The following is a 24,454-nucleotide window of genomic DNA, read 5'->3' as shown; positions in this document are numbered from 1 at the left end:
ACAAGCTCCATTGAAACGGCCAGTATTGGAAGCTATTGTGTCGCAGCACTGCAAGAAGCTGTTAAGCTGTTCTTTATCGTGAAAGGAAGCAAGTACTGGCAAGCGTTTTTCTCTGGAACTTCGTACATCCAATCCGGGTAATAGTTTTCCATCCCAATGGACTGTGACTACTTCGGGTACATTGTTTTGGAAGTCAGATTTTATTTTACGAATCGTTGTTGTTTTTTACAAATATGCCCAAACTTTGTTCTTTTGTATAAATCAGGTGTATCTGCTTATAAACTGTGAGTGTACGAATAAATTGTGTGACCACTGTATATTTTAAGGTGTATGCAGACTTTATGAGCTATGTGTGTAAATAATATACCACAGAACCTTCACTTAAAAGTTGTATTACAATAACATTTTAAATACTATGGATAAACTTAAGCAAAGCATAGTAATCTTTAAGATTAAGTATGCATTCAGCCCGTTTTATGCCGGATTTGAATGATATATTTTTGCCTCCGAAGAGTTGCCTTTGGTAGACATACATTTTACTATATTTTTTTTACAAGCATCTTCGTACATGAATTGATTTAACTATTCTTCTATTCGCCATTCTCTGCTCGCTATCTCTCTTCTGGACCAACTTGACGAAAAATTTGCATATGAAAGCAACAACAAAAGGCCACTTTTTTCGCCAATTCCCCGCTCCCTATCTTTATACTCGACTAACTTAACAAACAATTTTCATGTGAAAGCATCAACAAAGCTATCGAGCAAGACGCTGTACTGTAACATGTAATTTAAGGCAGCTCTATTGCCGAGTTGCCAATATATCGCACCCTAAATACAAAAGGGACACAACTCAAAATTTTCCAAACTCGAGCTTGACTTGTTTACAGTAGCACAGAAAACAAACTATGTGACATATCACGCTGAAATTTGCCATGTAAGCTTATAACAGTCCTACCAAAAAACAAAAAAATTTATTTTTGCCATATGTCATCCGCGGACCGCTTTATTGATAACGTCTCGTTCATATTTGAGCTTCTGCTCATTTTGAGTTGTGACCCTTTTGTATTTAGGGTGCGATATGTTCGTTGAACCACTTGCTAATTCTTGGCGAGAAGTATATATATAGAAGACCTATACATACCTTCTAAAACTGGTATAACTCAATATTTTCAATGCTGTCAAATTTTTTTTCTAGGCAAGTTTCATTAGACCGCGTTCATATAGGGACACTTTTGTTGCTTCAACTTTACGAATTCTCTTTTGGTGTTCCCGTTGTGTTGTTGTGTCAGTTTCCAGTCTACCGTCAGCAACCTCAAACTCGCTGAGAAATCGGCTCTGCATTCTATACATCCTGATATAAATGTGATAATAAAAAAAGACGCCTTCGATTCGTCACTTCTCCGCGCAGCAAAGAAGTAACAATTGTTTCCCTGTATGAGCGCATTCTTGCTAATACTCATTATTGCTTCCAAACAAATGTAATATTTTGCAACGCTACCAACCTACGTTTATGTATATAGGTATATCAGTTGCGTAATCTATTCGGCTCTTGCTAACGCATAACGAATCAAAGCCCTTGGAATTCAAAATAACTTGCTGGACCATATTATCTGTGCAGTTCACCATTACTCCATGGAGGATGTACCTGTTTTTATTATTTAATTTTAACGATATGAATTCGAGTTATGCTTCCTATAGAGAATGAAAGTGCACTAATTTTATTCCCATAAATAATTAATAATTACTTAATCAGAAACAATGCGCGTCAAATACAGGCTGAATACAAGTTTCTTATGTGGCCTCTATCGATTAACGTAATACCTACTTATGCATGTGCGACAGATCTAGGCCCAATTTAACGCCTCACTCAAGCATGATCGATTAGATAGAGGTTTGCTATTTAGCTATGGTGAAAAATAAAATTGTGAGGGGAACTTTGGCTGCCACTTTTGCATTCGGCAGCCACTGACGTTAACGTAGTTGCCAGTGAGATACACAAAAATTGAGCAAAACTTGAGCTCGTAGAAAGCAACGACACAATGTTGCCATTGATATTTTTGCATATACACTTTTCACACATCCGCGTTATCAGTTAAAATTTTTCTCTGTTTAATAAACCAAAGCCAAAAGCCAACAAATGCAAATAGTTCATTTATTTATAATTAACATTATTCAACATAGAACGGTGGTGAGTTTTCATTTACATGGGGCTTTCATTGGTTTATTCGTGTCAGCTGAGACGGAACGTACGTTTATGTTGGTGAGTGTGAGCACCATAATTCTGCACGATTATTTCACATTTATTCACACTCTCGTCCAATCATCGGTAGCAACGAAATGTCATTGGCTGATTTTTTTCGTATACTCGTATTGTAACTTCAGCCCATTAGGGGGCGTCCATAAATTACGTGAGATGTTTAAGGGGGGGAGGGGGTCGAGTCAAATCTCATCTAATCTTACGTTGGAGAGAGGGGGCGGTCTCGGCAAATATCACGCAATTTTTTTCTGATTGAAACAAAAAAAAATTATACTATTTTGGTCCATTATCCTGATTGTACATGCTTAAGATTTAATCTTAAGCGTAATCGTAGTATGAGTAAGATCATTCACTAATTCGTTAGAAAGAAAATAATTTCATTCATACTTCGACGTTATACATTACTGCTGTCAAACCACCATATTTGTTTTATACCAAATAGCTCAATTTAATCTGAATTTACGGTACAGTGTAGCCCGTCGTTTGTTTTCGCGCCACTATCACCCGAACGCGCGACTCGATGAACAAGAGCGTACGAGCTGAGTGGCAGCGACACACGTACAGGTTCCAACCATCATGGGTTCCAACCTTCTTTGTTAAGAGAGAGCCAATATTTACTCCAGGTACATTGCAGTTGATTCATATCAAATTTTTATGCGTGCCTATTTTTTTTTTTTTAGTTTTTTAACGAGCGCGAATGTCAACAAATTTTTATTAAGAGTTACAAAGGGGAATTGTTTTCAATTTTTTTTAGGTTGTGAAACACGATGATCAGAACTACTGCAGCCCACGCCGGAGTGATCTGCATATGATTCTTCACGACCGTTTTCTGCCACCTCCATACCCTATCACTCAGGTTGATGGACGTTTGACAATTTCGGACTTTAAAGAACATGACGGAAAGTCATTTGCTCCATTTCTAATATGCCTACCGATTCAAACGCTGAATGCCTTTATCAGCAAGCCTTATGATCTCTATTGCCCAAGTATACGTGATGATTTAGAGAAAATATGCTGCAGTACATGCGGTATTTACTTCGCATCTATCACAAGAGCTGCAGAGCACAGGCGAGCAGCTCACATTGCACCAGCTAAGCAAGCGCGTATGTACCGCAAAGTGCGACCCTTACGGATTGTCGCAAGACGAGCTAATGAGTTACTGTGCACAAGCGTCAACGGCTTAGAGTGGCTAGATCAGAACGAAGTTGAAGGAGCAGGGATTAGAGTAGATATCGTTTTTTTAATCGCAGTAGTTTCGATTTAAGTTTTCTACTCGGATTGTAAAATTTTTATTACACTTATAACTCTCAGCAATATTGATTACTGTCTTAACTAGTCATAAATAAAAGAACGAAGCAATTTTTTTTCTTTTTACAATAACAATCTAACGCGTTTACATAAGAAACCCACATTTTGAAAAATCTCACGTGAGATTGGGGGATGGGGGAGGGGGTTGAATAAAATCTCACGAGATCTCATCAGGGGGGGAGGGAGGTACAGAAAATTGAAAAAAACACCTCACGTAATTTATGGACGCCCCCTTAGCTGATTTTTTCAAATCTACTCAGAGCCGAATAACGGTGAGGGCTTTTCACCATGTGCCTATGGTGATTTTGTTGCGATTTTCCTGAAAATTAATTAGTCAATTTCTCATAGCTAGACAAAACCGAGGGCTTCGGCTGTCTCTGCTAAATGAGAAGCAATTTTATATAAATATAATACCAATGCAATATTCGAAATGGGTGCGCGAACTCTTGCCCGTACGATTATACTTACTTGTTTGTATTACTCTTGCGTGCCAATGCACACCGGCACAAGTCTCTGTTATTATTTTGTTTTTTTTTTTTGTTTTCCTTCTAAGTTTTTTTAATCTTAATTGATTTATCCGGTTACTTTAATTGGGAGGAAATAAAGTTTTTTAAACATTTTTTAGTTAGAGTCAAGTAGAGTGTTTATTGCACTACACTTTGTATTCTCATTTCCTTCGAATTATTAGCAAGTACATTGTAGATGTCCGATAGGTTTAATGGTGGGCTTTTCATACCTATAACGTGTTCAGTAGAATTTCTGACTTCAAGCGATCGTGTAACAGCAGCCACAGACCTTGCGTAATATTTCTTACTTATTCATTAAAATATCTTGCACCAGGAAGTAATCTTACACATCAACGGGATGGCTCTACTTAAGCAATTTCTTCTGATATTTTTGATACATTTTTATTTCTTTTTGTTCTACTTTTCACCATATTTTATATATTGGTATACTGCAAAAGGACTTGTGAGTATTGAGTATTGGAAAAAATTAATATTTATCGCAATGTGGCACTCAATAACTTTATTGCAGCTCTACGGTAGTCTAATGGTAAAAACTCTACTCATTGCATATTTGATATATTTGCTGGCGAGCTACACCATTTACCACAATACCTTTGATGGCAATGGGTGAGATTTGCATACTCGTATGCTCTAAACTATTACAAATTTTAAATTTTTTATATGTACATACAAACGCACGTACATTTGTAGATGAATGCAACTTATGGCACTTTTTCTTCCCACAGCTCCTTATTCTTACGTTCTAAACGCTTTGTTGGTATTACACGAGATTATTTTCCTGTCGAAATACGGAAGACTGCAGAGCTTCCACCAAATCGAAATTATGTGTTGGCACATTTCCCACACGGAATACTGGCGTAAGTTATGGTGATCGCAGTAAGCGACGTTTGAAAAATTGGTTGGGGTGAGGATATATCCGTTGGTTAGAGTATTACGTCAAAATTCTTCGTTGGTTAAAGCGCCTAATTATTTTTCCGCAGTCAAAAACGTGCATACCTACTTAAACGATAGGGTCTGTCAATAAAAAGTTGCTTTTTAAGTGCTCTCTATTACGTCTTATATATATATCTCTTTACAACTACCCCTATTTGATGTGAGAGTTGAGAAAATTAAAAGATTAACGAAAGTTGAACTGTACACGATTGATCGACGCACTGAAATTGTCAAAATTTACCATTAAAATACGCAAGGGTGCGCGGACTCTGTGCATAAGGTTTGTACTGCCCTTTATCCTGGAAGAAGTGTAGCAACAAGCAGTTTCTGTTGGGGCGCTACCACAGCAACCGCTCCTAAAGTTTTCTGCTAGAATCTGAGCCGCCTCCTAGCATGTGAGAAGTCATCCACTCTAGACGTACATAATTCAAACAACCACCGGACCCGAAAGAGTACAGACTGACTTTCAACAAGAGTGCCTTACCACCTTCACGAACTCTCACCACAAATCTCAATTACATACGAAGAGCTCCAGCTGACTCATGAGACCCGCGTTAGCCTGGCACAATTACGTTCTAGTTACTGGAGCTAGTTAAACTACTCCTTATCCAGAAACACATAGGGCTATATTCGGCAAGCTAAGATATACTGCTTGACACTTCTTCACTTAGCCACTTAGCCACTTAAAACTACGCATCTAACACCTCTCACCCTTTGGTTACACCCTGTCGAAACAGAGAATAATGGCTTCATGACTATTAGAAGGAATCTGTAAGCCGCTACAATGACAATAACAACAGATTTCTGTCTAATATAGGGTGATCAATCATGAGGTGCTTTTTTCAATAGTTAAAAAAAAAACAAAAATGTAAATTATGTTCAAAACCTTTATTTATCATTTGAAAGGACATTCTTTGACATTTACTTTTTGAATATGACTTCATTCAAATGTTGGCCGCAACTACGCTTAAGGTGGTCCATTCTGAAGGTCCAATTTTCAATCACTCGTTCGAGCATTTCGACTGGTATGTCGTGAATAACACGCGTAATGTTGGTTTCCAGAGCTTCAATCGTAGCTGGTTTATCAGCATAGACCTTGGACTTCACGAATCCCCAAAGAAAAAAGTCCAAAGGTGTGATATCACAAGATCTTGGTGGCCAACTCACAGGTCCCAAACGTGAAATCAGCTACTCTCCGAAATGACTTCTCAATAAAGTCATTGTTTCACGAGCTGTATGGCAAGTGGCTTGTCACAGAACGCTGATTTTCATAATATAGTTGAACAATTTGTAGACGTTGTTGCGGTGTGAGTCTTTCCATGATGAAATGCCAAACGCTGTTCAACAAATCCACGATGACAGTTTGCCACACCCTATACTTTGTTTTCAGCATTTCAAATGCTTTTACTGATGCTGAGCTCTAAACTCGAGGATAGCTGGGAAGAAGTACTAGTTTAACGAAAAGCGAGCCGTCGCTCGTAATAGACACCAGTCCACTTAAATCTAAATCTAAATGAGATATCCAAGTTCTTATTGACTCGCTTAGGTAGATATATCAGGAATTTTAAGTGTCTTAAAGCCAACAGTGAATCGTATTGACAGTTGTCTTTCACCGATTCGAACCTACGTTCTCTCTGAATTCCGAATTGTAGTCACGCACCAACCATTCGGCTACGGCGGTCGCCTTGATGTTATAGGTGTTGGCTAATTTACGGTACGATTTTGTTGACCAACCCATAATTTCATTTAGCATAAAAATTATTCTTTTCCCGGCTGTATTTCAATTTTTGCTCAAACCCACCCACGGCTCGACATGCATACCGAAGACTAGCCATAGTTCATTCTAAAATATTTCTTTTCTTCATCAGTTCGTTGTATTACACACACACATATCTGTAACGCTTTGGCCCACATTTTGCATATGTATTTTGTCTACAGCTCTAGATAACAAAATTTGTAAACGCTTTTCTGTGGATTCACGTTACTGTGGGTATAGAGGCGAAAATGTATTTTATTTTATTTTAAGTTTCTTATTTACATAAATATTTAGTTCAAAGTTAAATTAAGTCAGATTTAAAGAAAAATACGTACAATAACATCGCCGGCAAGGCGATTTGCTCGAACTGTAGTGTTTATTGCAAGGCGCATTCATTAAAGGTGGTGGCACCAGACCAATAACAATGTTTTGTACGTTTCATTGTCAAAGCAAAGTATTGGTAAAGTAGAAAACAAAGAATGAATTCGCCTACAGCAAATTAATGAAATCTCAGACATAAAAATAAAAAATTTGCTATTATAAAAAAAATACATAAAACGGTGCTAGTCGCCAATTAAGATTATTTAAGTACAAATGCTCAACCATATCAACAACAGGGTGGGAAATGTTCCGGTGGTATCACAAGGGGCCTCTATTTGGCTTAGGTGCGTCGTAAGACAGCCACTTTACCTAACCTAACCTATAAAATAAACATTACCCAAGGCACAATAAATAGGTAGTAGCAGTCGAGCCAAAATAGAAAAAGTAATGTGTTTTGTTTTTGCTTTTGGTTTTGGTTTCTATAAGCAAAGATTAAATTAAAGACCAAATAAATAGAAAAAAATCAAATCAACTGCGCTACTGCCACTACCTGCTCAATGTGTCTTGACATTAAATTAGTCCATTTACATACTAATACTTTGGAAATTATTAAAGATTCAAGATCCCATAGAAAAAATCAACTGATCAAAGCCTAAAAACGAAACACAGTATGCACTCAAACCCAATAATTGGGAAATATTAAAATGTGTATTTTTGTTGTTTATAATATACTTACAGCATTGCTTTGTCCATCAACTTACTTCTCGAAATAACACCATTTTTACGTTTATTCCCCGGAATACGGCCCAAGGTTGCAACTTTAAATGTTAATTTTGCTACACCATTTCTACGTGAACTATTACGAGTCCTTGGCTATGTATCATCATCTAAGCCGTCCTTATTATATTATCTGAACAAATCGAACAATCCAGCACATCGCGATAATTCAGATGGTTTTACATCAAATCTGATCGGAATATCGGTGGGCGGTGTACAAGAATCAATGCAAACTAAGCCCGGACAACATGTGATTATTTTGAAGAAACGCTTGGGGTTTGTCAAATTGGCCATACAAACCGGGTAAGTATAAAATTATTCTCCTGCATCTGAATGCAGATTAGAGGTGCATTATCTTTGCAGCTCATCAATTGTGCCATCTTTTGGATTTGGTGATGTCGATCTTTACACGCCCATAGAAAAAGCATGGTTTCGCCCAATACAAATTGTGTATAAAAAAATTTTCCGCTATTCACCTCTCTTATTCAAAGGGCGAGGAAATACGATTTTACCATACAAAAAGAAAGTGACGTTAGTAGGTAAGTTCAATAAATGTATATATGTATACTTTGAAAACTTCTGAAACACGCCGAGCTTTGAAAAACGTCAAACGAATATACTACATACTAGTTTGTATTTAAATACTATTTACACTCATAATATTTACAAGTCATAAATATGAAGCCATTGTGGAGTTCAAGAATTTTGGAAATTATTACACACTCGCAAATGCCCAGCGTACGTTATTATGCCTTAAACAATAGACTATTTAAAATTTGTTGAAACAAACCGCGCATTTAAGTCGATTTTTGGAAATATCCCATCTCCAGTGTCACCTCCTCGCCAAGACATTTCTTTCCTAAAAAGCTTTAAAAGGCATCGCATTTTGGAATTATTATGACCTAATTTCTGGCGGCCGCCGAAGCCGAATTGTTGGTGCGTGACTACCATTCGGAATTCACAGAGAGAACGTAGGTTCGAATCTCGGTGAAACACCAAAATTAAGAAAAACATTTTTCTAATAGCGGTCGCCCCTTGGCAGGCAATGGCAAACCTCCGAATGTATTTCTGCCATGGAAAAGCTCCTCATAAAAATATCTACCGTTCGGAGTCGGCTTGAAACTGTAGGTCCCTTCATTTGTGAAACAACACCAAGACGCACGCCACAAATAGGAGGAGGAGCTCGGCCAAACACCCAAAAAATGGTGTACGCGCCAATTATATATAATATATATGTATTATAAATATAATTTCATTTCTCAGATGGAACTTAGGTTGCCACCGATACGAATATCCTGTTAGATGGTAACCATATTGTTGAACTGCTTTAAAACTCTTGAGCTATTTGAGCGCTTATTTCAGCCAAATTAATTATATTAAAAAATGTGGCAACCCTCAAAGTATTTTGCAATGAAATCTTTTTTCAATACCCATATTTTAGTATATGAGTCACATTCTGTCCAAAGGCAGCGATTTGAATGTATTTAAGACTACTTCTTCACGTATATCTTACACATTTTTTACAGATATTAAAATAAAACGTAGCTTATGGCTCTAGGAATTTGCGTAGCTTTACACAAGTGAAAGACTTTTCAGATTCGGTTGAGTAGTTAGATTTCTTGGGAAATACAAATAAACAAAATTTGTTTATATGTCTTATAATAAAGACTACAACCGAAATTATGATTCATAATTGTCCCACCATACATTTGACTCAATATATCCACTGAAAGGTTCATGTGCTGGACACAAAAGGTACTAGCCGAGACACTCAACAAGTCACAGACGTAGGTGCTTCCATGCCATCCACTGGAATAGCGAATCTCGAATGTAAACTACTTCTGTAAAGATTTTACGAGTTAGATTTGGTGTATAACCTTACGAAATCAAATTAACGCAACAAGAGAAGTCTATGTATCATTTTAAGTGGCGAAACTCTTCGACTGCTCTATGAAAAAGTTATATTATAATATGTCCTTAATGTACAACCCTGTATATGTGTATTCCTTTCTAATACAGGTTGCAATCGTGAACTTAATGGACTGTTAATCTCTCTATCGAGAGCACCGGTAGTTGACAGCTTTTATAATAACTTAGATTGCGTTACTGTCAAATTGATTTTAAAAATGATTATTAAACAAATTTAAAGACTAGAGCGGAAATGATATGCCATAATTTCGTCCAAATCCAGGCGAATTGAATACTTAAGGGGGCGCATTCCCAAAACAGTTACTTTATTTTTCGAGATTTCGACAAGTCTGAGGCTCCTTTCCAATACAAAACAAATGAACAAAACAAATAAAATGAGGAGAAATTACATCTTTGTGACAATTCAATGAATGGCTTGACATTTTAAATTTAAACTAAACAAAATAATGAAAACGAAGTTTCGAAGTGTGAAAGCACAAATGAATATACATAATGCCTCCAAATGCAGACTTTTTGCATTTTGTACGGATGACGCCGTGTCAAGAATGTGTGTGTGGGTATATAATTTCTTACTTTTGGTAGTTTCTATTGTTTTCGTTTACTCTTCCTCTTCACAGACAACTAGTTCCAGTCCTTTTTTTTGTTTATTCATGAAGTCTGACGACACAGCTAATTCGGAAGGCGCAATCTTGAATTCTATCATCCTTGGGTTGCGACCGTGAAGTTATATAAGTAAAGATAGATCTCTCTATCGAAAATAGCGATAGCTGAAGTAGATCGATTCGACAGCTTTTAAAATAGATAAAAATGATTATTTTACATATTTGAAGACTATTAAGGAAAAATGACCTAAGCCACAATTTAGTAGTGTGTCGTGTCATTCTAATATAAAAAACGTTGTTGTTGTTTTAGTGTCATAATCTTTAATGAATGCGCCTTGGTAGAATACTAATTTTACTTTCTGATGACAATTCGGTTATGAGGAATATTGCTACTGATTTCAACTTTGAATTGAGTTTTGCAAAATTACTTCAAATCGAATTAAGGGGGGAGCTTGGTTTATAAGGTCAAAAAAATCATTTTTTTTTTTTTTTCGTTTTAAGCGATTCCTAATATATTTCAGAATATTCACACAAAGTTACAGAGCCTAATTCTCAATATTTCCGTAGATACAAAGCCAAAGGTAGGCGAGCGTTAGGTAGTTACGCTGTGACCGGACAGCTATAGTACAAACTTTATCTTCTTTTCTCGACTTTTCATTTTTATGATTTCTTTGAATTGGCGTACATGAAAAAAAAAACTAATGAACCTTTTGAAATGAATCATAGCTTGTTCCCTTCAGTATTAAATTCTCTTCTATTTGAACTAACAAAATAGATAAAAAAAAAATGTTCAAGATTTTTATACCAAGTTGAGGTGAATTTTTTTTTATAGAAAGGCATTTTTTTCTTTAAAACCTCCAAAAAGTTGAAATTTTGGAATTTGGTACATTGGCGTACATGAATAAAAAAAAACTAATGAACCTTTTGAAATGAATCATAGCTTGTTCAGTATTAAATTCTCTTCTATTTGAACTAACAAAATAGATAAAAAAAATGTTCAAAAATCTTGAACCAAGTTGAGGTGAATTTTTTTTTATACAAAGGCATTTTTTTCTTTAAAACCTCCAAAAAGTTGAAATTTTGGAATTTCTCTCAGTTTTCTTAGTTCATCTAGAATAAAAAATCATGATAATTAGAAATCCATTTGAATTTTTTGCTTTAGATAATAATTACGAGCTGTATCTTGTACGCCAGTTGGAAACTCCAGCGTTGCAGCGCTCTACTAATTTCTTTGTTAAATATTTTTTCAACTTATTTTAACCAGTACAAAAATTTTGTATACTTTTTAAATGTTCATTAAAAGATAGAAAAAACTTTGCAGTGATAAATTAATTTTTTCCTTAAAAAAAAAATCGCAAATAGATGCAATTTTTAGACCTCATAAACCAGGCTCCCTCCTTAAATAATTATTTTCCCGTGAAACTATTTGCGTTGAGTTTTAACCCCGCCTGCCTAATTTGAGTGGTTCGATTGTAATTTATAAATTAAAACTTAATGACTTTTTACGGCACTTTTTAAATATTTGTTTCTGATTTTTTAATTTTTACAGTCGGCAGTCCAATTGACGTTAAAAGAACTACGAATCCGGACCCTGCATACGTCGAAGAGATACATGCCAAAGTTGTGGAGGCTGTACATGAATTATTTGAAACCTATAAGAGCGAATATATTGAGAATGGTGATGAAGCTCAGTTGGTTATAACATAAATGTTTTATAGTTGAGCAAATGTAATGATTTTTATTCAAATCTTATAATTAATAATGTAATTTTAAATATTTTCTTCTGATTTTTCATATGTATATGCAAATTCAAACGGAATATGTTTTGATATTTTTAATTAAGCTCTCTTTTGTTTTTCTGTTAATAAAAAAAGTGGTAATTTGCTTTAATTTTGCGTCAATTTTTGACAAGGAAAATCGCAAAAAACATCCCTAATGTTTGTAGGTTTAATAGCATAGACTATCAATGGTTGGCCTGGGAGTTTCGTATCAGCATGCTTTTACGCTATCCGCCTAAGAAAGAAAAGAAGGTGAACGCCAACAATATCATTACCATCTACACCGAGGATTCGGAAAAGGAGCCCACAGTTGGTTGCTTTTCGGCCAACAGTTGATTAGAAAGATAACTGCTGGCATTTTCCAGCAGAGATCTTGATTATCAAGATTGCAGGTAGTTTTCTATAAGAAAACATGTTTCGCCAAAAAGTATCAATAACTTCGTTGACAATCAGGCTGCACCGAAGTTATAAACTCGAAGAATGTAAATTTCGAGCCTCGCTGAGCAGCTTACTATCTCTTTCGCTGCGGGGGCATTTTCTAAGGGAATGAAATAGCAATAGAGATGGTGAAGTCAAGCTGAAAAAAATATATTAGCGAGTTAGATATCTTCATACAATTCAGTCTTGGTGATCTATAAGTGCTAAAGATAATTGCAGATTGTACCATAGCGGCAACAATTGACTTATGATAAGAAAGAAATGACTGCATGGACTCAGCATCATTATGATGAAAGTTAAATGGGAATAGAATAAATTTCCTCTAAAGACTTAGCAAATATACAAACAATGTATAAACAGGATATATCATGAACATAATACTACTGAGCAGAGGCTTCAACAATGGCATACAAGTTCTCTGCAGAAGATGCTAAGATGAATAGTGAATACCACAAATTGAAATTGGTAAGGTATACACCAATTATATTGGGGGTCTCAGTAAGATCGCCTTTTTATATTAAATAATTGCAGACTCTTCCGAAACCTCTTGCTACTGTTCTCGCGAACACAATATGTCTAGAACGTTTAATGAAGGTACGTATGTATGTAGATCAAGAAAATCTCATTAAGATTTAAAAAGTTATTGTGAAGCTTAAGTTTACTCATAAGTAGAGAATCGGGCCGAACTTTGGTCACTTTCAGCAGAAGACAAACCGAAATTGAACCGAATATTTTAACAGTACAAGTAATAAAAAAGTAAAAGAAATTTCAATGTCATTAATTTCAGCTCATAACATAGGTATACTTATACTTATGTTTATTGCTACATACATATAATATATAGCTGACTTGCAGTATTGAGAAATCCCTCACTAGCCACACTTGATGGGAGAGCAGATAAGCAAAAAATTGAAAGAAATGCTGTGCTTTTTTTGGCCTAAACCGAAAGCGAAGTTCGGTCGTTCTCTACTCATAAACGATTCTGGAAATTACAATCATGTTTATATAAAAAATCATGTTTTCTATTCCAAATTTAGTCCGAAGTATTTGTCCTAAAATACTTATTTGCCTAGAAATGCCTCTACATATGTATGTATGTAGAAGTATATATCGGGAGTTTTTTAAGAGCTTGAATTTTTTTTATTATAACATGGTAGATAATTTCATGGCATTTATTTTTTGAATATGTTCGCCGCGGCTTTGAGTTGCTTGGTTCATCCGATGAATCCAATTTTCGACTACTTTTTGCAATGAACTTGGCCGCATGGCGTCAATGGTGGCTTGAATATTAACACACATCGATTGCTAAGCGCGCTGTATGGTAAGTTGCAACGTCTGGTTGGGACCAAATGTCGTCGATGTTTAGCTGCTTAATTTTTGGAAAAGAAATTCAGTCAACATGTCTCGATAACGGCAGTTCCTTCTTTATTTCGAAATATAAATAAGGGCCGATGTCGCGCCAGTGCTCTATGAATTTCGCGAACAGATCTATTTTTTTTCAAAGTAATTTTCCACAACTTGGAGATGTGTTTCTGACGTTAAAGAATTCATGACGACTTTCCAAACCTTACTGAATAGAAATGTCAACGCAGTTTGTCATTCTCAGCTGTCAAACCATACTTATCGACATCGATAGTTCACACGCAACTAAAAACACACCCGATACTTCTAATGCATAAGGTAGCCGGGCACCTTGTCACTCGAGTTGGTGTAATAAGAAAAATGAAGCGTGTTAGCTTCACAAGGGGAGTAATTATCATCAGACCTTTTGAAATAGAGAAATTAAGTTCACACAAAGCTTCAGCACTCCAAGTCAACTGTTCCTAAGGAAAATTTTACTTTATGTGCCCGGACGCCTTATCACACACATAAGGGTTAATCTCAAATTAGTATATGTATGTATGAGGACATTCTGTTAAAAAAGTACCGAAAATTGTTCAATAAAACGCAAAATAATTGTTTAATCATCAAAATTTATTTTGTCGCCTTCGAAATAGGCTCCATTCGAAGCAAAACACATATGCCAACGATTAGTCCAGTCATCAAAGCGCCTTTTAAATGCGTTTTAAGTTTTGGGAAAAGGGAAAAGTCACAGGGGGTATTCACAATATAAGCCTTGTGAGACGGTGCTTGCATGGAGATCCATGAGTTTTCTTTCCACAAATTGGGCCGTTTCATCCGCACATTGTCTCTCAAACGTCGCATAACTTCCAAATAATATTCTTTATTTACCGTAGAACCATGATAATCAACTTACCGAACAACATGATAATCAAAGAAAACGAGTAGCATGGCTTTCTCTTTTTACCGACTTTGACGTGGTGTTTTGGGTTTCGGCTCATGTGGATAGCGCCATTCAGCCGCCTGGTTTGCATGTCAAACTCATACACCCACGTCTCATCACTTGTTATGATGCGCTGCATAAACGTTGGGTTCGAATTCACTTGCTCAAGCATGTATTCAGCCACCTTCTTCCGATGCATTTTTTGAAAGAAATTCAATTCTCTTGGAATGAGTCGAGCAGCCACGCCCAATCGATGGTGTAAACCGTTGCGAATTTATTCGTGAGTCACGTTAAAGTCACGAGCTACATCCCTCAAACTTAAATGATGGTTTTGCAGTACCATTTCCTAGACTTTGTCGACGTTTTCATCCGTTGAAGCCGTTGATGGGCGACCAGATCGGGGCAACTCTTCCACAGCTTTTCGGCCCTCTGCAAAAGCCTTATACCACTCGTAGTCCCGTGTTTTTGATAAAGCAACATTTTCAATGATTCAGCGCACGAAATCCCGTTCAAAACACAAAATTTAAGACAAATTCTTTGTTCGATATTTTATCCATAGAGAAAATCGCAGACCACACGAGCGGTTGACTGATATATTTAAATGCCAAAAACAAGCAACATTCCAGCAAAAAAAAAATTAGACATACATTGGTATAATTCCCGATATTTTTTCACAGAATGTGTATGAAAATTTAATTTAACGTAAGCCTAGATACTAAAAGAATTGATTTTTGAAACACGCATTTGTTATTACTATTTTATTTTCTTTAATTCCACTTTAATTTTTCGCACTTTCATTATTTCACTCTTTTATGTATGTATACAGAAATGTAAAACCTAAAATTTGAATATTTTATCAATTCGCCTCAAAATTTGTGATATTTTGCGTAAAAAAGCCTTTATTACATATCAATTTCAACTGGACGCCAATATAATTTCAATATTTTCATTTAACATAAAATAAATGAAACCGAGATTTGCGTTTTTATTTCAACAAAATTATCATTAACATTGTACATAGTATAATATCAACCCCATTAAACATGTATTGGAATAAATAAAAATGTATAAATAAAAACTTTACGAAATTTATTTTAAAACATTAAAATAAAATGAAAGTTATCAAATTCGCACTTCGAAATGTCTGTCGTGCCGTCTAAATTCTCTTCACCTCCCACATAACAGTTACATAGCGGTACCGACATACGTGAATATTATATTATATAATAAGTAATTTCTTATTTATTTATCCTACATACATATATTTGCATTTGAAAATATTTAGCATTTCTAATTAAAAACGTTTCTTAACCAAGCGGCAAAAAGACTTGGATTTGCTTTACATCACTTTTGGTCCTTCAAGAATTCCGATTACGCCAACTACACGCACTATCTATGTAGTATTTGCTTGTGTATATGTACGTATGCATGCACTTATCGTATCATATTGTATGCATGTGTGTTTGTATGTAACTGTGTTTTCTTTCTAAATATTTTCCGCATTACTTGGCCATGCGCGCTCTATTGATATTTTGCTTTTCCGCCTCAGTGAACTCCAATATGCTCTCGATGGCCTGCAAATGCCCCTGTGAATTTTCCTTGTCTGTTAAGAAGTAGTAAATGGCGCTCTTGAGGAACTGCAACGTCACCTCCGGATCTACGTGGGTGCGATTCTTTTGCGCTTCCAACAATCGACGATAAATTGTCTGCATGAGCGGAAAGGGAGGGAAATAACATCATAAAATCAACGCGTATTACGAGATGCTAAGCATATATTTACATAAATATTTATATACATATGTATATGTATTATTTTTTAGGTAACTTAAAATTCTCATTTATTTTAGTGATTTTGAAAAGTAAATAAGGTATATATATTTTTTGAAAAAAAAGAAAAGTTTAATTTACATGTGTAAAAAAGTATTTACAGTAAATTATCAAAACAGTGTTGGTGCTAAATGTTTATGAATTTTATGTCATGGAGTTTTCAAATATGCTGCCTACCAAACAAACATACATATGTATGTAAATTAGGGTATGCAAATGTATAGTATGTATACATATATGTATGTAGATATGTACGTATGGATTCATTAATATATTTATTTTATTAATGAGCAAAATTACAATGAGACATTTAGATTGCGGACATCTGTTTCTAAATGAATATTACATGAACAGTAAATAGTTAATGGATGACGTGTTTTCAAAACATTTTTTAAATGACATGCTAAATATTGATTTTGGATCATTTATTTCTCCTTGTGTTGTTTTTTTTTTGTAGTATAAGGAACTGGCAATATTTTTAATTTACACTAATTGTATTAGTAGTTATATTTTTGCAACTATTAAACGCCTAAATCGTTCAAGAAAAAAAAATTACATATCTATGAGTATAAATGTGGTTCAATAGGGGTCTACATACCTTCGTCCATATTTACTTTTCTTTCTAGTTTTCTGTTGGTTCTTTAAAATAAACACAAAAAATTGCATTTGAAATTATATTTAAATTCAACTTAATAAGAATTCGGCTTAACTGAAACGTGAAGAACGTTTCCTTTAATTACAGTGTTCCCGGACATGTGTGTGGTATACACATTATACATACATACATGTATGTATGTACATATATGTCACTCATTAAGCCAGCGTTTGAACCAGTACCAGTATATTCACTGTGAATCTTCATGTGCTAGGGAGAAAAGGCATCTAACGAAGTACTAAAAATGTCACATTCGTAAACACACATCTACGCCTTCTATAGTTTATATTACTCCAAATCTATACCTTCTATATACAGGGTCCGGCACTCGAAGTGTTACCAACTTCAGACCGCGCGCGCAGCTGATGCACGGACATCAGCTGTGTGTTAGTTGGCTAAATGATAGTCCTGAGTATTGTTTACAAGCGAGCAAATCAGTAATGGATTTCAAACGTACTATAATAGTGTGATTGCATTATATTTGGCTGCAAAATCACAACCAGCGATTGTTCGTGAGCTCGGGCACCTTAAACTAAATAAAGGTTTTTGTCTTATCGCACCATTACTATTGATACTGGTGTCATCGCGAAACGTCATGGAGGTGGTCATCAAAAGACTGCAACGTCACGTAAAATGGTTCAAAAAGTGAAGAAGCAACTTGAGCGAAATCCCCTTCGAAGTGCCAATCAAATGGCGAAAGAACTGAAAATACCATAGCATCCGCCGCATACTGAATAGTGATCTCAAATTCAGGCCTTACAAGATCCAAAGTGTGCATGATCTCACAACAAAGTAGCAACAAGTCAGACTTGAGAGAGCGAAAGAGTTGCGGTCACTTTACGGACAATGTGTCTTCTGACGAGAAAATTTTTCAAATTGAGCAATTAGTAAACTCCCAAAACGATAGGGTTTATTTGTCCGCCCGTTCAAACGAGAATTTGGGCCATCGATTGACCATCAGGAGGCAGCACTCGCCACAGGTAATGGTTTGGGCCGCTGTAACCGCGAATGTAAATGCGAAATATTATCGGGAAAGTATTCTAGAGATTGCTTCGAAGCCGTGGGCAGACAAACATTTCGGTGGCAGACCATGGACGTTTCAACAGGACTCGGCACCGTCTCACAAAGCTCGAGTGAACCAAGAATGTCTAAAAAACAACGTTTCGAACTTCATAACGTTTTCTCAAATTCACCAGACGCGAATCCGATAGAATGATGAAATGAATAAAAGTAGTTTTCTAAACTAAATTTATGGCCTTTTTAATTGGTTACACTTCGAGTGACAGGCCCAGTGTTATGAGGAAAAGGCAGAAATGGAGACCGCGTATTTCACTGCTAAAACATATTTATCTTACCGATTTTTTTCCTATCACTGTCTTAACATCAGCTGCCATTTCGTAGTATAACTCAATTTTCATTTGACCGTGCAATTTGCCGGCTGCAGACAGATATTCGATTTGTTTGATGCCATTTGAAAAATGAAATGTTAAGACATCAAGGTGTCCAAATGAGAAAACGGGACAAAGTTAGAACAGAAAATTAGCAGATGTTAAGACACATTAAGTATAAAGCGTAGATGTGGGGTAAGTAATTGAGTTCAAAATAAACTAAATTGTCGTTTGTAAGCCGTTTACATGACTTGATGTATCTTTTCATATTGTGGAGAATTATGGGTATTGACCTGCACTCTTAAAAAATCAAATTATTTCAGAAAATGAAGACTCCTGATTATTTGAAGCGCTTATTGGTGGCACTTTGTTGCTTCCTGGAACCATAGGGCTTCCTTTATTTATGCGTTCATTTTATTAAACTTTGTATCTTGAATTATACTTTCAAAACCGCATACATTATTTTACAGGGACATGGGTTTTCGGAAAAACCCATTGTCTATCGAGAGTGGCATTGAACTGCAGGAAAAGCTCAGCCTAAGTATTTCTTAAGCATGCGTGTATCACACTTTTATTTTTAGTTTACTTGCAGTATTTTAAGTATTATGCTAGCAGCATAGTTATTTAAAAAAGAACGCCTAAAAAATGTTCAAATGTAAGAGTGTACAATTAAGCGAGTAGACTTAAGCTTAAGTTAAAAAAAAATATTTTTTTTTTTGCTTAATTTGGAATATTCTACAATCTTTGGAACATCTTAATATGCTTTTTTCGAAACCACATTTTTCAAAATGGTGGGCATCATAACAGTTTTCACCTTGAGCTAAAAATGATCAAACTTTAAATATAGTGGGGTGCGGAGCCATGAAGCTCCGTCATTTAAAAGTGTTTCTTTTTTGTAATAAAGGGTTTTCATTAGGCGTAATATGATTTTTCTTGTCATTTCGGTTATATTTAATTCACGATTTGTCATTTGTTTCGTGGAAAGATGCATCGTAACGTTAAATTCAAGCGATCAGTTGGATTATGAATACATAGGAAGGCAATCAATGCGTTGTCTGCAAACGGTGGGCGTCTTTGTGCCAGCAAAATAATAGTTTTTTCGTTATTTATTCGGACTAGATTTTGTTTCGCGAATTCTGCTTTGAAACGAAACGAAATTCATTTATAAAGTTATTTTTACTCATTAACGAAACGAAATCGATCATTATGTTTGTTGAGTATCTATGATTTCGTGGAAAGATATACGCCTAAACAATATTTACAAATCTTTCAATGCTATTAACAAAATAATCGTTTCCGGTTGCCACTTTTCGTGCACTTTTGTCAGTTTATGGCCGAAATCGGCGTGGTCACTATTTTTCGAATTGGTGGAAATTCCGAGCATACATTTTCTTTTTTGCTAAGAGTAAGTAAGGTGTGGTTTTTAGTCATGTGGAATCATCGCTCTCTACTTCTGCCAAATGTAATTGGTAATACCATCTCTTCCAATGGCGAGCGGTATATATCGATGATAACCAACTTTTTATGGCCAAAATTGAGAGAAGTTGATCTTGAGAATATTTGATTTAAACAAGAGACGAAACTTTATGCCACACATCACATGAAACAATCGAATTATTGAGGCAAAGGTTTGACTATTCAATCATTTCAATTTCAATTATGATATTGAATGGCCTCCGGAAAAATTGTGATTTAACAAGATGGAACTGCTCCTTGGGAGGTTATTTGGTGTAATTGGCCTATGTGCGGAATAAGTTCAGACAAACAGCACATTTTAAACGCCAATATTCAACGCTATTTCTGAGATATCACCATATTTAGTAGCAAAAGTACTCGAAAATTGGATTCATCGGATGCGTTCCTACAATAGCAACCTTGGAAACTGAATGATGCTATATTCAAAACTAATGTGTTATATTCAATACAATGAATAAAAAAGTTTGAATTTCCTCAACAACAAGTGTGTTTTTTCTTATTTTTAAAGAGATCATATCACACCAAATGAAAACTCATTTTCATATTAACACCTGCGTAAATAACTAATTGTTTCTTTTTTTTAATTTTTCAACTAAATTTATTAGCATAAAATTAAAAAAAAAATTGCGTAACCGCTACAAAAAAATGTCAAAAATCAACTATAAAATTGAGCCACCTCAGATTGAAAACTTTGAAATTTTGATGAAAATTTGTTCAAGCTTTTTTAAATGTGCACAAAGTTTGAAGCTAGATGTGATATGTGTTTTACTGGAGAAGGAACTATATTTGCATAAAAAATTAGTTTTATTAAAGAAAAAACAAATAGATGGTCAAAACTTGTCACTAAGTCCCTGTGCTATGGTATATTAATTAACGCACTGTATATAAAAACACACTCAAATGTCCATAGGCGCATCTGTACTTAGATTTCTATATGGTGGCGCAAAAATAATCACTCTTTTGTAAGATTTATAATGTTTGCAAATGGCGTCGTACGTCAATCATATTTGAACTAGACACTTGTGAACTGGATAGTTTCAGTATTCAAACAGACACGCAATGAGCGCATAAAGGTCAAAATAATGGTTTCCATCACTTAAAATAGTTTTTTATTTAATAAAAATGTTATTCAAAAACAAAGTTGCATGACTAATTTTGAGCCTCCTTGTATTATACGCTGCAGTTTTCAGGTTTCCGCATAAGGGTTAAGCTGTATACAAAAACTTCCTATTTCTCAAATCCTCCTTTTTTGTTAGATCCAATTTACACGATGACTTTTCACCCTTTGGTTGTTTGCACATTCTCTTTTAAAGAAGTCTTTGAGAATCTTCGGACATTTATACAGTGACTTTTTGCTGGCAGCTTTCCTTGTGTGTTTCTGACGTTTAAGCCCAAAGTGCACTTGAATTAAAATACGGAATTGTGAATACGTTCAAAGCAAGATGTCAAAAAAAACCTCTCGATTTCGCTGACCGACCCCGCGTGCATGCCTACCCCCTTGACTTATCTACACTTTCGGCCACTTTCACCCTGGGTGAAAAGTCATCGTATAAATTGGCTCTGTCTTTTTCCAATTCCATAATACTACACACTGACCCTTGGTTTTGCATTTTAATGCATTTTTATACCTCAAATATAAAGCACAAAATAGGTGTGCAACGAATTCCAAACTGAAACGAGTTAAAAAAATAGTAGTAAAAGTTTAGATGTACTTTGAATAGCATTTCTCATGACGCCACACACCCCACAAATGGAACGAATGTATGGAATGAGAAACAACACCGCGTAGAATATGAAAACTCAATATTAAAAACACCAATACCAAAACCAATTAGCATATAAACAAATATAAATATGTATAACCAAATATAACCCAACAAAAGTAATTAGATGACTGTACAAACGTCATATTAATCAGGAAAAATATAAAAACTAAAATAAAATTGAATAGAAAAACGGAATCAGTATACTAGACTACGAGAGTTTTTACAAACCTTCCGGGCGCCAAGAACCCACAACGAAATTGCTTCTTTTGCAGTAAGGAGAGCATGATTACTGCCGCTTTCTTTTCTACACCCAGCTGCCTATAAAATATATGTAGTATATGGTAGATATGTTTAAAGATAAAAAAACGTATGTCTAGTAGTATGGTTTCAAAGAAGATTCGGCTTAAGGAAAAAACAAGGAGGATACAGTAGTTACAATTTTCACAGCGAAAGAATGTATTTTTTTCTAAATAAAGAAAAATATGCTAAATTGTCAACTAAAAAATATTAATTGAAAAATGTAAGTTAGTTAAACTCAATTAATTAATTTACAAAGGCCAACTAAACAAAAGTACGCGCAAATATACACTCTGTCATAATATAATCAAAATTTCATTATTTTATTTATTTTTATTAACAGTCGTACTTTGCAAATGTTAGTTACATAAGAAAAGAGTAAACTTTTTTCAAATATAATCATGCAATCTATAATCGGTTGATTTAAATAAAAAATTTATTTGCATTTTACTTTGTATGTATATGTGTGTGTGTGTAGAAAGCCTGTGTTTTCAATTGTTTGGTTTATAGCGTTTAGTTTTATTGAGATTTTTGTTTCTTTTTAACCATGCCCTCCTTGCGATTTGGCGCAAAAAACTTTCAAACACAACGGGATTTTCAAAATAAAGTGTGCAGTGAGTTTGTGATCAAAAGCTGATAAAAATGTGATAACTTCAAGTTCAAAAGTTCAATTAGTTACACTTCCAAAGGCATGCAACTTGTATTCAATGCCAGACTGTGGTTCCAAACAAAGATGATGTAACAGAACCAAGTAAAATAAATTAAAAAAAAATAAAAATAAAATAAAATCAGTAAGTAAAGAGGGTAAATAAAATATAACCGAACACTAACCACTTTCCTCCAGAAACATAAAAAATTTGCCAGGCATAAAAAGCTTGCGCACTTAAAAGACTTCTGGGAATATTTTGTAGGGAAAAAACTAAATTAGAGGGGAAATAACAAACATTTTTTACATGTATATATGATAAGATATGGCCAAAAAAGCATTACAACAAAAAAAAGTTTATCGGTTGGTTTAGATAAATACACCGTACGACAAAAACGGGCAAAAGGATTTCTAACCTCTGGAGATAAATATTAAATTTTTTTGAATAAAAATTAATAAAATAAACGAAATTCAAGAATGTGATAGTACTTTATACATGCTAGTCCTTAACATTTTTTTTTAAATAACTATTGAAAATTTTCAACCTAAGGATAAAGTTTTACAAGAATATGTTCAATACCTATTCGTCTTTAAGCACCAAAAATTTTTGCTTTTTTCAATTTCAAAAAATGTTCTCTTTTATTTGATACCCATATTAAAACTTTACACTGCCTTGAATTTCCAAAGTCTTTAAATTCTAACATCAGCGAGAAAAAGTAAAAACTTAGCTTTAACTAACCCCTTCGGAGGATATTGCTTTTTGTGTATGTAAAACTGACTGCGGCACGGTGTTATATTATGTACATCAGAACGTGGCTATGGCTGAACCCCAAGTGCAAGCTGATTCCCAAAGTAAACAAAAATTCATAGAAATAGGCTTTTCTAATGAGATAATTTACAAATGGCATACTCGTGCGACTTAAACAGATATATTTTTCGCATTTTTTTTTAACAAGATCACTCAAAACGTTAACTTAGCAAAAAAATAAACACTTTGAAGAATGGCATGCTCCATATTTTGGAAGAAGAAATTTATACTTCTCTCTGTCTCTATGACTCATAAAACATTCGTTCTCTAAAACATTCGCTCTAGAATAAGAAATATTCTAGTATCCTAGTATTTCCTAACTCATTAACGTACTGTAACGTTTCTTCAGTGAGTACCATCTTACCGAGATGTTATGTTAATCTCCTCTGTCTTGTCGGGTAGCCAGTCAGAGTTCTTAGATACTCCCAGTTAAAATCTAGAAGTTGCAGTAATTTAGTCTATTCGGTACAATTATTATTATTTTATTTAAACCTATACCAAAACGGTTTTTTTGATGAACCAAATCTACGGTTAACGCCTAACTAAGCTCTTGAATGGTATATATATAAAGGGGGATTTTTTAGCTATTATCTTTTTAAACAGTTGTTTAAACAGCTGACGCACGTTTCGTGTTTTCTTTCACTGTCAAACATCTTCAGTTTGTCTATAATTTAACCATGA

General features: G+C 34.8%; 2 protein-coding genes across 6 annotated transcripts in view; one reads left to right on the top strand and one right to left on the bottom strand.

Moving 5' to 3' along the window:
- The first annotated feature begins 4,300 nt into the window (after positions 1-4,300).
- Positions 4,301-12,265, top strand: LOC129249135 (2-acylglycerol O-acyltransferase 2-like). Its single transcript, XM_054888788.1, has 6 exons — positions 4,301-4,534; positions 4,601-4,698; positions 4,818-4,949; positions 7,841-8,182; positions 8,243-8,418; positions 11,960-12,265. The coding sequence occupies exons 1-6, from the start codon at positions 4,430-4,432 to the stop codon at positions 12,115-12,117; spliced, it is 1,011 nt and encodes a 336-aa protein (XP_054744763.1). The 5' UTR covers positions 4,301-4,429; the 3' UTR covers positions 12,118-12,265.
- Positions 12,266-15,638: 3,373 nt separating this feature from the next.
- The window catches only part of LOC129247019 (protein quick-to-court), a 63,736-nt gene continuing 54,920 nt past the window's right edge, over positions 15,639-24,454 (bottom strand). For 4 of the 5 annotated variants that reach the window (XM_054885855.1, XM_054885856.1, XM_054885852.1 and 1 more), the window contains 2 exons: positions 22,251-22,340; positions 15,639-16,616 (listed from right to left, as the gene is read on the bottom strand). In XM_054885855.1, the coding sequence (XP_054741830.1) occupies positions 16,413-16,616; positions 22,251-22,340 (294 nt within the window). In that variant the 3' untranslated portion in view covers positions 15,639-16,412. The remainder of the gene's footprint in view (positions 16,617-22,250; positions 22,341-24,454) is intronic. The other variant, XM_054885857.1, reaches the window with a different exon arrangement.

Source organism: Anastrepha obliqua, chromosome 5 (assembly GCF_027943255.1).
Source record: "Anastrepha obliqua isolate idAnaObli1 chromosome 5, idAnaObli1_1.0, whole genome shotgun sequence".
Taxonomy (NCBI): Eukaryota; Metazoa; Arthropoda; class Insecta; order Diptera; family Tephritidae; genus Anastrepha; species Anastrepha obliqua.
The sequence above is the reverse complement of the archived record's forward strand: the minus strand, read 5'-3'. Positions and strand labels throughout refer to the sequence as shown.

Bases quoted from the DNA above. Each gene is read 5' to 3' on its own strand.
- LOC129249135 (XM_054888788.1), top strand. From the start codon at position 4,430: ATGGCTCTACTTAAGCAATTTCTTCTGATATTTTTGATACATTTTTAT. The intron at 8,183-8,242 runs GTAAGTATAAAA...TTATCTTTGCAG, and splicing joins AAATTGGCCATACAAACCGG to CTCATCAATTGTGCCATCTT. The intron at 8,419-11,959 runs GTAAGTTCAATA...TAATTTTTACAG, and splicing joins AAAGAAAGTGACGTTAGTAG to TCGGCAGTCCAATTGACGTT.